At 41.8% G+C, this 13513-nt stretch overlaps 1 protein-coding gene across 1 annotated transcript in view; it reads right to left on the bottom strand.

Annotated features, from left to right (window-relative positions):
• Positions 1-633: 633 nt before the first annotated feature.
• The window catches only part of IQCB1 (IQ motif containing B1), a 20887-nt gene continuing 8007 nt past the window's right edge, over positions 634-13513 (bottom strand). Inside the window, exons 8-14 of the mRNA XM_064451230.1 lie at positions 10205-10317; positions 8999-9108; positions 3952-4094; positions 3376-3524; positions 2785-2913; positions 2257-2413; positions 634-1134 (exon numbers count right to left, since the gene is read on the bottom strand). Of these exons, the coding sequence (XP_064307300.1) occupies positions 905-1134; positions 2257-2413; positions 2785-2913; positions 3376-3524; positions 3952-4094; positions 8999-9108; positions 10205-10317 (1031 nt within the window). The 3' untranslated portion in view covers positions 634-904. The remainder of the gene's footprint in view (positions 1135-2256; positions 2414-2784; positions 2914-3375; positions 3525-3951; positions 4095-8998; positions 9109-10204; positions 10318-13513) is intronic.

The raw sequence follows: 13513 nt of genomic DNA, 5'->3' as shown, positions 1-13513 counted from the left end.
TAAGGTCTAATTCTTAAGACTCCTCTCACCCAAAAAATACCGCAGGCACCTACTGCACTAGCTGCAGCTTTGAGTTCTCCATGCTTTCTGGGCACATTGGTAAGAAGCAACAGCCTTTGGCCCTTGACTGTAGGGTTTTACAGCGTACTGCAGAGGCCCCGTGCTGGAGACCCTTCTAGGTTAAACAGCATCTGCATGGTTTAAGGAGCCAGAGCTGATGGTCCAGATGGTCACACCAAAGACACAACCCCATATAACAGTTTGGACTGCTTCTGTGTTACAATGGACTGCATTGGCTGTGGAAAGAACTGCCTGCTTTTAAAGGAAAACACATATAATCCAAGAATATTGGCGTTTCTTTCCTCCATTTGCTTTTTCCCTTGTTGCTGTCAAGAGGCTGGTGGCAGTTCCTCAGGCCAAGCTTTGCCTGCGCTAACTGGAGTTAGCTGTTCTGCTGTAAGCACCCAGCCTGCCCAGTGCTTGCTTGACCTCTTACAGGCATCTTGGTTTGTTCTGAACCCATCTTTATCTCAAAGCACATCAGCTGATAAAATGTTTTGCTGTAAAAGCCCAGGCTTTTACAATGGTGTCATTCTTTACACATTGTGAATAAGAACCAAAAAGCCAAAGGTATATAAACTTACTTTTAAAGTGATACAAATCAAAAAATATCCTCATCTACAACTACAGTATTTGAACCCTATTTGCAACACCACAATCAATAGGATCTAACCGTTGATGTACAGAAAGAGGCTCTTAAGTAAAATGCACTAAGATAAGGCTTTGGTCTTTTCCAGTGCTTTGTCTTACAGTTCAAGTGTTTTGCTTCTGTAAAAACACGTGCAAGCAAATGCATAATGCAAGGTACGAGTCTTGTTGAGTAAGAAACTCTTCTGCCTGTTACCTAAAAGGACTTCCTTCCACCAATAAACAGAGTTCCCAGTTCTGCATTTAGGGCATCATCAGGAATGACATAGTCCTCCCCAAACTCATCCCCAAGCTTCTTCCACCATGGCCAGCGAGCATGTTTCAGCATAGTGTTGTGGGATTGTCTTGCCTTGGTAGCTATGGGGATTGATCGACTCATAAAGACATCAAGATCTTTTTCTGTGGTCTCTGCTAACCCTGGAGCATCTGTAAGAATAAGGAGAAGAGCTTTCTGTATTTTGTTGTTTGGGTTTTTTTTTTTGCTGCAGTTTTATGAGTTTTATGATTTCAAACAAAAAAAGAAGGAGGCCTACCCCCCACTTCCCACTGTCCTAGGTCACTCCTTTCCCCACGTTGGCATTACAATTTTATGGCTGCATGATAAACCTGATTGGAGAAGCAATCCAAATTAAGGCTGATCTGAAAAAAATTAATACATAATGGGGGAGGGAAGAAAAGTGGGAAAGCAGGACTACTTCATTCAGGTGCAGTGGTGGCATCCACTGGAATGAATTCTTGTGCAACTATGACCTAAGAGAAAGAGGATCTCCTGGTCACTGGCCACTACTGCTGGATCAGCACTCCTGGCACAGGGTGACATCAGTGTAGTGTTTCCACTGCTCTGGCGCAGCAGCGCTGCATATATTCCCTGCCTGGGGGACTCAGCATGGTATAAGTGTGTTGCTGATTTGCCTGGTCAGGGAGCAATGAGCTGCAGTGACACAGCACATGACAGACTAAGTAATGGAATTCAGTAACTTGCTGAATTTTGTCCTGCTTGGGTGCTCTCTGGTGGCTGCAGTTTGCTATTCTCACTCCTTCATTCCAGGCTACTTGTCTGGAATTAAGATAGCACAATAGCGAATTCCATTTCAAATAAAGCTAGGCCAGAGAAAATGAAACTCAGAATTCATAGCTCAAAGATTTCCCTCTTTATCTAGAAGAGGTGAGAGTGCTTCAACCAGAAGCTTACTTACCACACAAGAAAACAGAACAAAGCAAAACAAATGCAGAGGAAAAGGTTGTGTGAGATCCCTTCTTCGAAATTCCAATCCCTTTTGCAAGGCCATTGCTTTTCTTGTGAACATATCAGAGAGAGACTTCTAGCAGAAGAATAAGCTGCTTCTTGAAAAGCAGGTGTATATATTTAACCTACAGAAACACCTGGATAATCTCTAACAAAGCCCAGATTCCAAGATACAGCATACAGCAAAGAAAGAAATAAATTTCAGTTTTGAAATGAAGCTTTACCACTGTTCCCTCTAATATTCTCTCTGAATTAGTTTAATCCAAACGGTAATCAAAACTATGACCAGAGCAGTCACATACTCATTAGCAGCTCCACATCAGTGTTGACCTGAGCCAGTAATGTCTCTCTCCGCTGTGCGGCTCTCTGATCCAGTCTGCTCCTCAGCAGGAACTGTGCCAGCTTTTCCTGGGCCTGCAAATGTAATTCTTTACTCATTTCTTCTGACATTTGGGGAGCCTGGAGAAAAATAACAGTTTATTACCATTAGGAGCTGGGTATTTTAAATCCTTTGGGGGCACAATAATGTCTAAACAAGGAATGCAAATGTGTTCTTAATTGTTAACTCAATAATTTTGCTTCCTCTGCAGCTCTCTCCAAAACTATGCATCATCAAGTACATAAATTTTCCAATTATGGTTTGCTTTGACCCTTTTTAATGATTAAAATCCCCAACATCCTCATACCTTGCTCTCAAACAAGCAGGGTTACTATATGCATACCTCACATGGATTATCTTGATCAGAATTTATGAAGCTGAATATATTTCAACCCTACAGTATTTTATGTTGCATCATTAATGTGCATTATTGAATGACTAAGAAACAGACCGGATGCAATCTGATGTAGTCATCCACCTTCTGCTGCAAAGCTAGTCTCTGCTCATCAGTCAGTCCTTTGGGATCTTTCCAAGGAGAGAGAAGTCTCCTCCTTCTTCGTTTTTCCAAGAATTTACATGCCTTTGTAAAGAGCATATGAGAATATGACAATCACATACAGGAAGTTTGTCTTCTCACTTTGTAATCAATCAGTGAAAGAAAAACTTTTCAGTATTGCATCTGTTAAAGCATAAATTTAGCTATGATGCTACAAAGACAACATACAAGGGTCAGCATGAATACCAAATAGTAAGTAAGAACACTCATAATAAATTAGTGACTATTCTGTAGCGTGGTTAAATTCCAACCTTGGGTTTCAAAGTGGCAGCTCTTATATATTAATTACAAGATTGTATCAGGCGTCGTAACCTGTGCAAGGTTTAATCCGCCTAAGCAACTTGTGGCTCTAGACTATCATCCTCTGAATAATTTTTTAAATAAATAATGGCTACATCGACAGTAAGAGAATAAACAGAGCTTTTTGGGGCATCGCAATAGCCCACTCAGTCCTATCTGATGTTAGAACAAAGCACATTTACTTACTGCTCTCTGAATGACAACAGCTGCTTTATACTCTTTAAGAGATTGTCTCTGCTGATGAAAATATCTTCTTGCTCTATACCCTCGCCAGAATCTCTGGATAGTTAATGCTGATTTCCCCTCCATTTCCTCCAGGTACTTATTTACCTGACCTACAAATGTAACAAAAATCCAGTCGTAAGACTGTGGGTTGGGATCTCTCAAAAATTTGCATTTTTAATCCTCAAACTACGTAGTACCAAAAAAGCTTGGGTGCTATCAGTTAAAAACCCCTCCTCATCCAAGGTCCACTAGCTGTGGGCCATGTCTCAGAGACTTGTAGCTGCAATGGAGCTTTGTAACACACGAGAAGTGGGCCTCCCTTCCTCCTGCACCATTCTGAAGGCAGCAGATCTTGATCAGTAGTTACTGAGCCCTTGTGGAATTAGCATGTTCTCTGTCAGATAATTGGGTCAGGAGAAGAGATGGTAAAACTACAGCACAAACAGGCATACAAGATTAGGAAATACATTAGGGGAAACTGCTCCTAAGGAGACCCAGACAGTTTAATCTTCTGATATACTTTTATATAAATCATACTGGCATGGATTATTTCCAGTAAGGCCAGCTGTCGTTCATGGAAGAGTCGCATGGCCCTCTGTCTCTGAAGTTGCATTTGCAGTTGTAGAGCTTCGTCTTCCTTCTGTTTTTTTAAATGCTGCAGCTCCTGTTCCCGTTTAGCTCTGCAACACACAAGTACATTAACAATTACCTAAAGTTGTACATTTCTTAAAAGTGACTCTCCTCCTCTTTGTGTTAAATGGTCCAGCATCGAGGGAGGAAATCCACAAAATAATCTGCCATCCCAGATGTTGGCTGCAGGACCACACCAAGCAATGGGAAATCACCTGCAAGCTAACAAATTACCACACTATTTATAGCCACAAAAAAATCTGAGCCAGTCACTCAATCTGGTATCAAATAAAATGATATATTTTTAAATTTGATATATAATTTAGGATAAAGTTCTAAGGACCCTGAAGGGAAAAATGCTCCATGTGGGATGTTCACAGCCAGCATGAACTAGAACAACACTTTTGATTCCATCGTCTAGGGAAGAGGTAAAGCAACATTAGCCATCTGCTCCAGTATGCACCTTTTCCAGTGCATCTATCAGCATGCATGGCACCTGCTTCCCGTAATACATACTACTATATTGGTACCGACTGCAAGAGTAGGTCAGAATGTTGGCTGTTAAGGCTCACTTATATTTGGAGGAATTTTTTTTTAACCCAGGAAATAGACTGACACATTTTCTCCATCAGCTTTGTTAACAGAACACTAGGAAAGAATTCACTTGCAAATTCTTCCTCATCCGTACTAGTTGTAATCTGATGTTAGGATGTTGCCCAGCTGTGCTTGGCATCGGGAAAGTCCGAACAGATGTTTCACAGATAAGACAACTGAAAGCTCTGTAACTGGCCCTGGAGTGTTTGAGCTAATAATAGCCTGTATATCAACTATATATGCACTAACATATTAATATAGAGACTAATACTAAATATACTGATTATTGATACTAATAAGTACTGAGACCACTTCGACATGGTCTCAGCCAAGCATGAGGAGCTGTGAGCCAGGACTCCGCCTCCCTTCACTACCCTCTCTGGTCCCAAGAGACCTGACCTCATTAGCAGCTTAATGCTTGACACTTTATGAGTTTACCCCACAATGAGGTAATGATGTGACTCCTTTTCTTCTCCTGCTGCAGCAAAATCACCTGCCTGCTCAGGACCAGAATACCCCCACTGGGCCCACAGCTGTGAGTTCTGCTCTCCTCTAGCATTTTTCCAGGGGCAATGAAAGGAGCACCTTAAGCACTAGGAAAGAGAACAAATGAACAGAGCACAGGCATAAGGGGTGCCAGAAAGGGGCAAAAAAAGCCGTAGACTAGAACTAATGTCCAGCAATTTTGGTATTGCTGCACATCACATACCTCACACACATAACTACTGAGGTATTTGTGTGTTTCCCATCACTACTATATATTGAGTTGTAATTTTTCCACCAACCATACTTTCTCCTCAGTCTCTGTAACTGGGTGGGGAAAGATGGGATGGAAGCTGTTATGTAAGAGATGCTCTGGATTTAAAGATCTGGTCCTAACTGATAAAACCACCTCCACCACAATCCAAGAGACGATAATCCTTCTACGACAGTAATGCAGGCTTGAAGTGTGCCCACACATTGACCTACAGAGACAGACCACAATATACGTGATTATATCAGAATGGTCTCAAGGAAACTAGAGGTTTTCAGCCTGCACATTTCTGCGAATTAGAGCTGTAAATGTTTGCATTTTTAATCCAGGTAGGCACACATTATACTTCTAAGTGGAACGATGGCACAGCATCAAACAGGACTTTTGATGACATTTTCTTGATAAAACTAGTAATAATTTTATCTAGAAATCTGTATCAGCTCCACTCACCTAGTGGATGGAAAACTACAAGAATGTTTCATGAACTTCTCAGATGTGCATCTGTGAAACTACCAATAGTGCCTGACAGGTATTTAAATGTTTCTTTGATACTGATTCTTTCCCATGTAGGCTGCAACACATATGTTCTTCATTCTCTGTTCCTCCTAATGATAAGACACATTTGTTTGCACAAGACCACACTGTGACAGGGAAATGCCTCTGAACAGAAGCAGAATACACACAGAGTAAGATCCAAGCTTCCTTCAGCAGTTCATGGCACAGATCAGCCTCCTTCTGATCTTATGTAAATACAGTGGTTTGATTTTTGACACGATTAATACAACTTATTGCCATTTTAACAGTTCTACAATTAGCTATGTAACATTGAACTCACTTCAAGGAGGTTACAGGCTTTAATATTCACTGAGGTGACGTTTCTGAAACCACAGAGTTTCAGAAGTTTATAACTTGCAGAATTTAAGATCTTCCACTGCAGCTGCAGGTGAGACAAGTTTGGAGTTTCAACCTCAGCAGTATTTAACCACACTTATTCTAAAATAAAACTGTGAATACAACCAAAACCTCACTGTTAAAAATTCAAAAGTCCTCTTCCAAGTTTTTCTAAAGTCATGCTTACACTACTCTAAACACTATTTTTCAGCATAGCACTTAATGTCAGCTTTGACCTACACAGAAAAAAAACAACATTGGAGCTGTACAGTTACTATGTTGTACTCAGTATAATGGGCCTGACTGCACCACAAACACACAACTGTAAGAATATTAATACATTTCCATTCCTTTTAATATTAAACAAACACATTCAGAAGTCCATTTAAATGACCAAAGAACTACTTAAGAGGCATGCACTAACACTTACAATGCTGAAAATATGACACAAGAAAGTCAAGTATCCTGTGACTGCTGGTAGCCTCACAGCTCTTTCCCTTCTGCTTTACAATGTTATGTCCTAGCCCGCCATCCAAGTTTTCTGGGCTATGATTTTGGCTTGCAGGCTTGCAAGGTGCCCGATGAGGGCAGGATTATCGGCTCAGAGGGTATGGTGGAGTAAAAAGCAGTGACAAGGATGTCATTCTCGGTGTTTCAGTCAAGGTGGCCCTCAACATACACACTGCTTCCCCCTGCAAATCTTCCAGAATTTAAAGATTACACCCTAGACAGTCCAATGTCTTCTTAATGCCAGTCTAGATGACAAATGGTAACTGTCTGCTTTCTAACACCTTGATCATAATGCAATGTTATTCAACTAATTGATTTCTAAGACCTAGTTTTGACACAGTAGTGCTCAACATGAGCAAAAAAAAGGTTGAAAAAAACCTGCTATGGAGTCTGAACTTGCTTTAGATCCCTTAACCTATGTCAAATCCACACACAGTTTCTCAGGAGTTACCCTAACATGTGCTGACATTACTGGTGAAAACCTACTTCAAGTAAGACAAGTATTATTTATATAGCTTCTTTCTTCTGTGATGCTCCAAGTCAGAGTATACTATTTCTAGGTGACTGAAGTGACTCCACTTCTGAGAGTCAAAGATTTCAAATATTAATGAAGAACAAGGTCTTGCAAGCACGATACTGAGCAAGCACTCTGGTCCTTGGTTTCTGTAGGACTCTGGCATGGCAGACTGGAAACTCCAGGACAGCTCCGCATTCTATTTATGCTGGAATTTGTGTCAAGTTGACTGTGAACCAGTTAACTGTTCTACCACCAGTGCATCACCTTCTAGTGCTATTTAGTGCGATCCCATGCTACAGTTTGCCACACTTTTAGTTTTCCATATGCAATAATTTTTCACACTGAAAACATATAAAAGCATCACAGAAATAAGTTTTTTTTCATGGAGAAGTTTGGCAGCTGGGAAGGGGACAGTTGGAGCTTTTGGCACCAGAAGTGGCAGTTTGGTACTGCTGCAAAAGCACATTGTTTGGATGTTTCTGCTAAAAGAATCTGTAGTGAAACAGCTCATACTGGCATTACATTACCTTTATGTTTTAGAAATAACAGCTGACTGGAAAAAGGCATCTTCAAGATGAAGGAACTCTTGGTCAGCCCAAACTTATGCCCTGGGACATGGGAACAAATCCTTAGGGAAGCTATTTCCAGGAAGGACAGGAAGCAAATGGGAATAGCCAGCAGAGATTTATCACAAGCAAATCATGTTTGACCAGCCTGATTGCCTTCTGTGATGAATGACTGGCTCTGTTGATGAGGGGAGAGCAGTGGATGTAATTTTCCTTGACTTCATGAAGGGTGTCATCACAGTCTCCCATGCAGGGCAGGGCTGACGCTCAGAAAAACCTCTGCAAACTCAGAAAATGGGTCAACAGAAACCACAGGAAGTTCAAATGGGGAGCTCTACCCCTGGTACAAAATAACCTCACAAACCAGGACAGGTTGGGCATGGACTACCTGGACAGCAGCTCCAATGAAAAGGACCTGGGCTTCCCAGTGGGTGACAAGCTGAACACAAGCCAGTAGCGTGCCCTTGCAGTAACTAAGGCTAGTTGCATTGTGGGATGCACTAGCAAAAGCAGAGGCAGCAGGTCAAGGAAGATTATTATTTCACTTTACTCGGCACTCGTGAGGACACACCTGGAATATTGGCCACACTCTACTGGGCCCCCCAGTAGAAGACAGATATTGAGAAACTGAAGGGATAGAGACTGTTCAGAGAGGGACAATTAGGGCTATGGCATGTATGATATACAGAGATAGGTGAAGAGATGGGTTTGTTTAGGCTAAGGGAAGGGAAATCTAATTTCTGTCTTCCACTACCTAAAGGAAGGGAAGACTGAGCCAGACTCTTAGACATGCACAGAAAATGGACCAGAGGTGGTGGTAAAGAGCTGCAACAAAGGAATTCCCGCTGGCTGTAATGGAATAATTCTCCACGAGGCAAGTCATGCAACACCAGGACAGGCACCAAGTGAGATGGTGGGATCTCCATCCTCAAAGACCTCCAGAACTGGATATAGCCCCAGGCAGCCAGATTCCATTCTAAGGCTGGCCCTACTTCAAGCAGGAGATTGGATTAGATGACCTAAATTTTTCCTGTGACTCTGTGACCTAAGAAAAACCAAACCAAACCAAACCTTCTTACTAGATTCTTCTCTTCGGTGATTTTACAAAGCCATTCCATTTACCTGAAGCTTCTCTGTAAAGTGGTCACTGCTTGGGGCAGTTTTTTCAGCCTTTTCCTTGTCTGAAATCCCCTCCACATAGCCTGGATTGTACAAGCTGCTTGATGCTGCCTCTGAAATTAATAAAGCAGTTGGTAGAATATTTCCCCTGCATATAAAACCACTTTATTACTGCTTGCATATTTTGAATGATCTCAACATTTGGCCAAAACCCATCAGTTTTCAGATGCATGAAAATACAGTATTTGTAACAGCTTGGGGAACTTAAAGTCCTATGAGACAGTTAATATCATGACACCTGTACTTGCTCCAAAGGCAGCCAATCTGATCATCTGGATTGATGGTCTCTGTGGTAAACAAATCTATAGCACAAATATAAAAAATATATTAACTGCATTAATCAATGTTAGAAATTTGTTTTAAAAACACCTAAAGCACTTGATATTTCAAATGGTGATTCAATCAAAATACCTACACTAGAAAGGCCAGAAAGACAAGTTTGGAGAATTAACAGCAGGAAAAATGTTACCTTTGCAGTATGATCAAAAGTCACTGAAATGCAACAAACAAAAAAATAAATTCTATTCTTAAACAGAATTTCAAAAAACAAAAACAAAACCACAACATAACAGAAACCACCCTGCTCTGTTAAAGATGCAAGCAAATCTCTACAAACATATCTCTGATTTCCTTTAAAGTATTGTCCCTGAGAAACCTGCACGTAAAATTATGGTAAGAAGTTTATAAAATACACATCGTCTCTTTTACTGGGAACACAGCTCAGAAGGTGTTCTTACTGAACATTTTCTCTATATGAATTAATTCTCTGTGAATGCTGTCTGGAATACAGAGACCTAAATTTGTAACACTGATGCGAGAAAAGCAGATACAGTTATTTTTGTTTTATAGTGAGCAAAACTATTTTTTCCCTATGGTTGTATAGAAATCTATGGTGAATCTGCAACAGAAAGTCAATCTCTTGAATCACAGTCCCATACTTTAATCACTGGACAATTTCTTGATGTCTTCAAAAATGATGGAGGGAAAAGAAAATGTAATAAATAGGAAATTCAAAAATCCATTAATATCGTGGAAAAAATAACACAGGCTTTGAAAAGCATCAAAGTGACAGAGTAAATCCATTCTAAATATATATAAATCACATGTAACTAGGATTTCACATACAAAAGTCTCACTAAACTTCAGCACCTCTATTTCTCCTTTTCCATTGGACTGTTCCAAGTACAGCAGGTCCAAGAGTTGGCTGAGATCCCTGTCAAATCCTTTGCCAGTCCACTGTTTGCTTAAAAGCCCTTTTAATCCTAAGACAGAGAGAGAGAGAGAGAGAGAGAAGCAGCATGTGAGACTGCTATGATGAAATTTTTTCTTTTCAGGATTTCAAACTAAAAATTTTCAAGTCAAAAAAATAAAATCTGATTCTATGTGCAAAGGAACACTAGAGCTGAACACCATCAGTCATCTTTGAGTTTCAGTGTAGGATATTACCAACGAATATCTGGTGCTCCAACCATCACAGAGAAGTATTAAACAGTGATTGTAATATTGCATGTCCAAGTTACTGTCTATTGTGTCTACATAACTGGCAGTTAAATTATCAATGTACTTTCAGTGTCTTATCAGTAAGTCATTGTAAAGTACTAAAAGGATATAAAGCACCATGCAAGTGCTAGATTTTATTAGCACTGCTTTCATATGTTTTGTAATAAAATTTATATATTTATAACTGGAATTCTTTGATGTCTTATCTGTGTAGCACAGTCTAACTGTGACTATCCAATCCCTGAGACAAAACAGCTTTTTAGGTTTGCAGTAGCTAAAAAGCACGCTTGTCCTCCCCCACCACACACACACAGCCTGTGCTGCACACAGGACGCCAGTAGAGAGTAACACATGCTTTTTAGCTTTGTATCAGACAAATCCCAGAGCTTGAGAGTTTTGCAGGGAGCTGGAGGGTAAAGGAAGGAGGGCAGGAAGTAGACACGTGTTTGGATAGCCTACTGAAGAACTGTGGGTTTAAATAACTTTCCAATTTTCAAATCACAGAATCACCAGTTGGACGGGACCTCAGAGATCATCTAGTCCAACCTTTCTAGGAAGAGCACAGTCTAGGCAAGATGGCCCAGCGCCCTGTCCAGCCAAATCTTAAACGTGTCCAATGTGGCCAAGTCAACCACTTCCCTGGGGAGATTATTCCAATGGTGACTGTCCTCACTGTGAAAAATTTCCCTCTCATGTCCAATCGGAATCTCCCCAAGAGCAACTGGTGTCTGTTCCCCCTTGTCCTCTCCATGTGACCCCTTGGAAAAAGGGAGTCTCCATCTTCTTTGTAGCTGCCCCTTAAGTACTGGTACGTGGTGATGAGATCCTCTCTGAGCCTCCTTTGCTCAAGGATGAACAAACCCAGCTCTCCCAGCCTATCCTCGCATGACAGGCTTCCCAGTCCTCTGATCATCTTGGTGGCCCTTCTCTGGACCCCCTCCAGCCTGTCCACATCCTTTTTGTACAGCGGGGACCAGAACTGTACACAGGACTCCAGGTGTGGCCTGACAAGCGCTGAGTAGAGCGGGATAATGACTTTCTCTCTGCTGGCGATGCCCTTTTTGATGCAACCCAGCACCCTGCTTGCCTTCTTGGCCACAGCAGCACACTGTTCGCTCATGTTGAGATTCCTGTCCACCAGGGCCCCCAGGTCCCTCTCCACAGAGCTGCCCTCCAGCCAGGTGGATCCCAGTCTGTGCTGCACTCCCAGATTATGTTTTCCCAGGTGCAAGACCTTACACTTGCCCTTGTTGAACTTCATAAGGTTCTTGCTGGCCCACTCCTCCAGCCTATCCAGATCTCCCTGCAGAGCAGCTCTCCCTTCTGGAGTGTCTACTTCCCCACTCAATTTGGTGTCATCTGCAAACTTCATCAGGCTACACTTGATCCCGTTATCATTGTCCATAAGCATATTCACGCATTGGGGAACTCCAACACTCATATATACTTACAGAACCTGGATATGGAGCACAAAGTCCTTCGTGCAAACAGAAATGTCCCCTCTGCTCTATCACATGCACCCTTTTGGAAAGATGATGATGGTTAAACACTTCAGGAGAGAAACAGGCAAGACTCCAAAGGTAGTCAGTGGGTGCCCTAAGGCTGGCTGAGTTCTGCAAAAGCACGTAGCCTGGCTGCACAAGGCAGTTCCCTCGCAGAAGTCCTGTGGGTCTGACACAACCATGTGCCAGTTTCTGTGCAGACCACACACCTGTGTCAACTGTGCAGTACACACCTTGCAGTGACTGACAGGGAGCACATCAAGTGTGCCACTCAGATGTGTCAACCCATGCAGACAAAAAGACCAGGCCCTCCTGGAAACCTGATGTAAAGATTCTGCCAGTCTTTGAGATGTGAGGTTCAGATGACATCCTCACCTCCATCAGGCTGCCTTTACTGACAGAAAGCTTACACTGAAGTACCTCACCCTGGCAACAACTCTGAGTTGCTGTGAAGCCAAGCTACTTCAGTGAGATGGCCAGATGGTGGAAATGTTGTAATGCTTTCTGTGCTGTTACTGTTCCTCAAACTATCTAAAGGATTCCAAAGCCTGAATGAAAACTAACAGAAGGATTCTAACTTAAAAAAGAGGAAAAAAGTTATATTTTTTTCTTACTGGAAACAGGAAACATGTACAGAAGAGAGATGAAGAGTCTTTAAATGACTGTGGCATATTGTGATGCTAGAGCAAAATAAAGCATAATCCTTTGATGCAGACTTGTACCTCTTCAGACAAGCCAGCGTACTACAGCTGGGATGATCAGACTATCACAGCAGCTTCACAAGAAACCACAATGTGACATGAGCCTTAGAAACATTATACTTAATTTCACACCAAAAGAAAGCCCTCCTCCCTCAATTCTGCAGGCAAAAGGGTGGCAAAACTGCCCATCTGGTCCAGAAATTTATCTGGCTGGTACTGCCTAATAAGTAGTCAGCACAAGTGTAAGAAAAGGGAATTGGACCTTTTTGTCTAGCATACCGACTTCTTACTGTTCTTGTCCCCAAAGGACTGGGGCTGCTCACAAGTAGTTTTGACCATCAATAACATCTGGAATACAAAAGACCTGGCAAACATCAAAGCCTCTTTCTTAGTCTGTGTGGGTGTGACAGAGGACAAAGGGGTTTCCTGGAGCTCCCTGCTAGGCTAGAGACAGAAACATTAAATGGGACACATCATTAAATAATGAATAACAATAGAGCAAATTATATGCACACTCAGCCTCCTCATCTAAAGGCATCAGGACAAAACACTGCATTCATTTCATGAATTCTTGGAAAGAGTTAATTCTGATCACTTGGATATCAGAAGACAGTCAGCTCCTCACTAAGAAAACAGCACCTATCAGATCAGCAGACCTGTAACAGCCAGGGTCAGAAGTTGGCTTTAAGTGAAAACTTTCATGCTTCTGGATTAGCGAGCCTTAGCACACTGGCAGATGTCTGACACACGGCTCT

Source organism: Phalacrocorax carbo, chromosome 5 (assembly GCF_963921805.1).
Source record: "Phalacrocorax carbo chromosome 5, bPhaCar2.1, whole genome shotgun sequence".
Classification (NCBI taxonomy): Eukaryota; Metazoa; Chordata; class Aves; order Suliformes; family Phalacrocoracidae; genus Phalacrocorax; species Phalacrocorax carbo.
The sequence above is the reverse complement of the archived record's forward strand: the minus strand, read 5'-3'. Positions and strand labels throughout refer to the sequence as shown.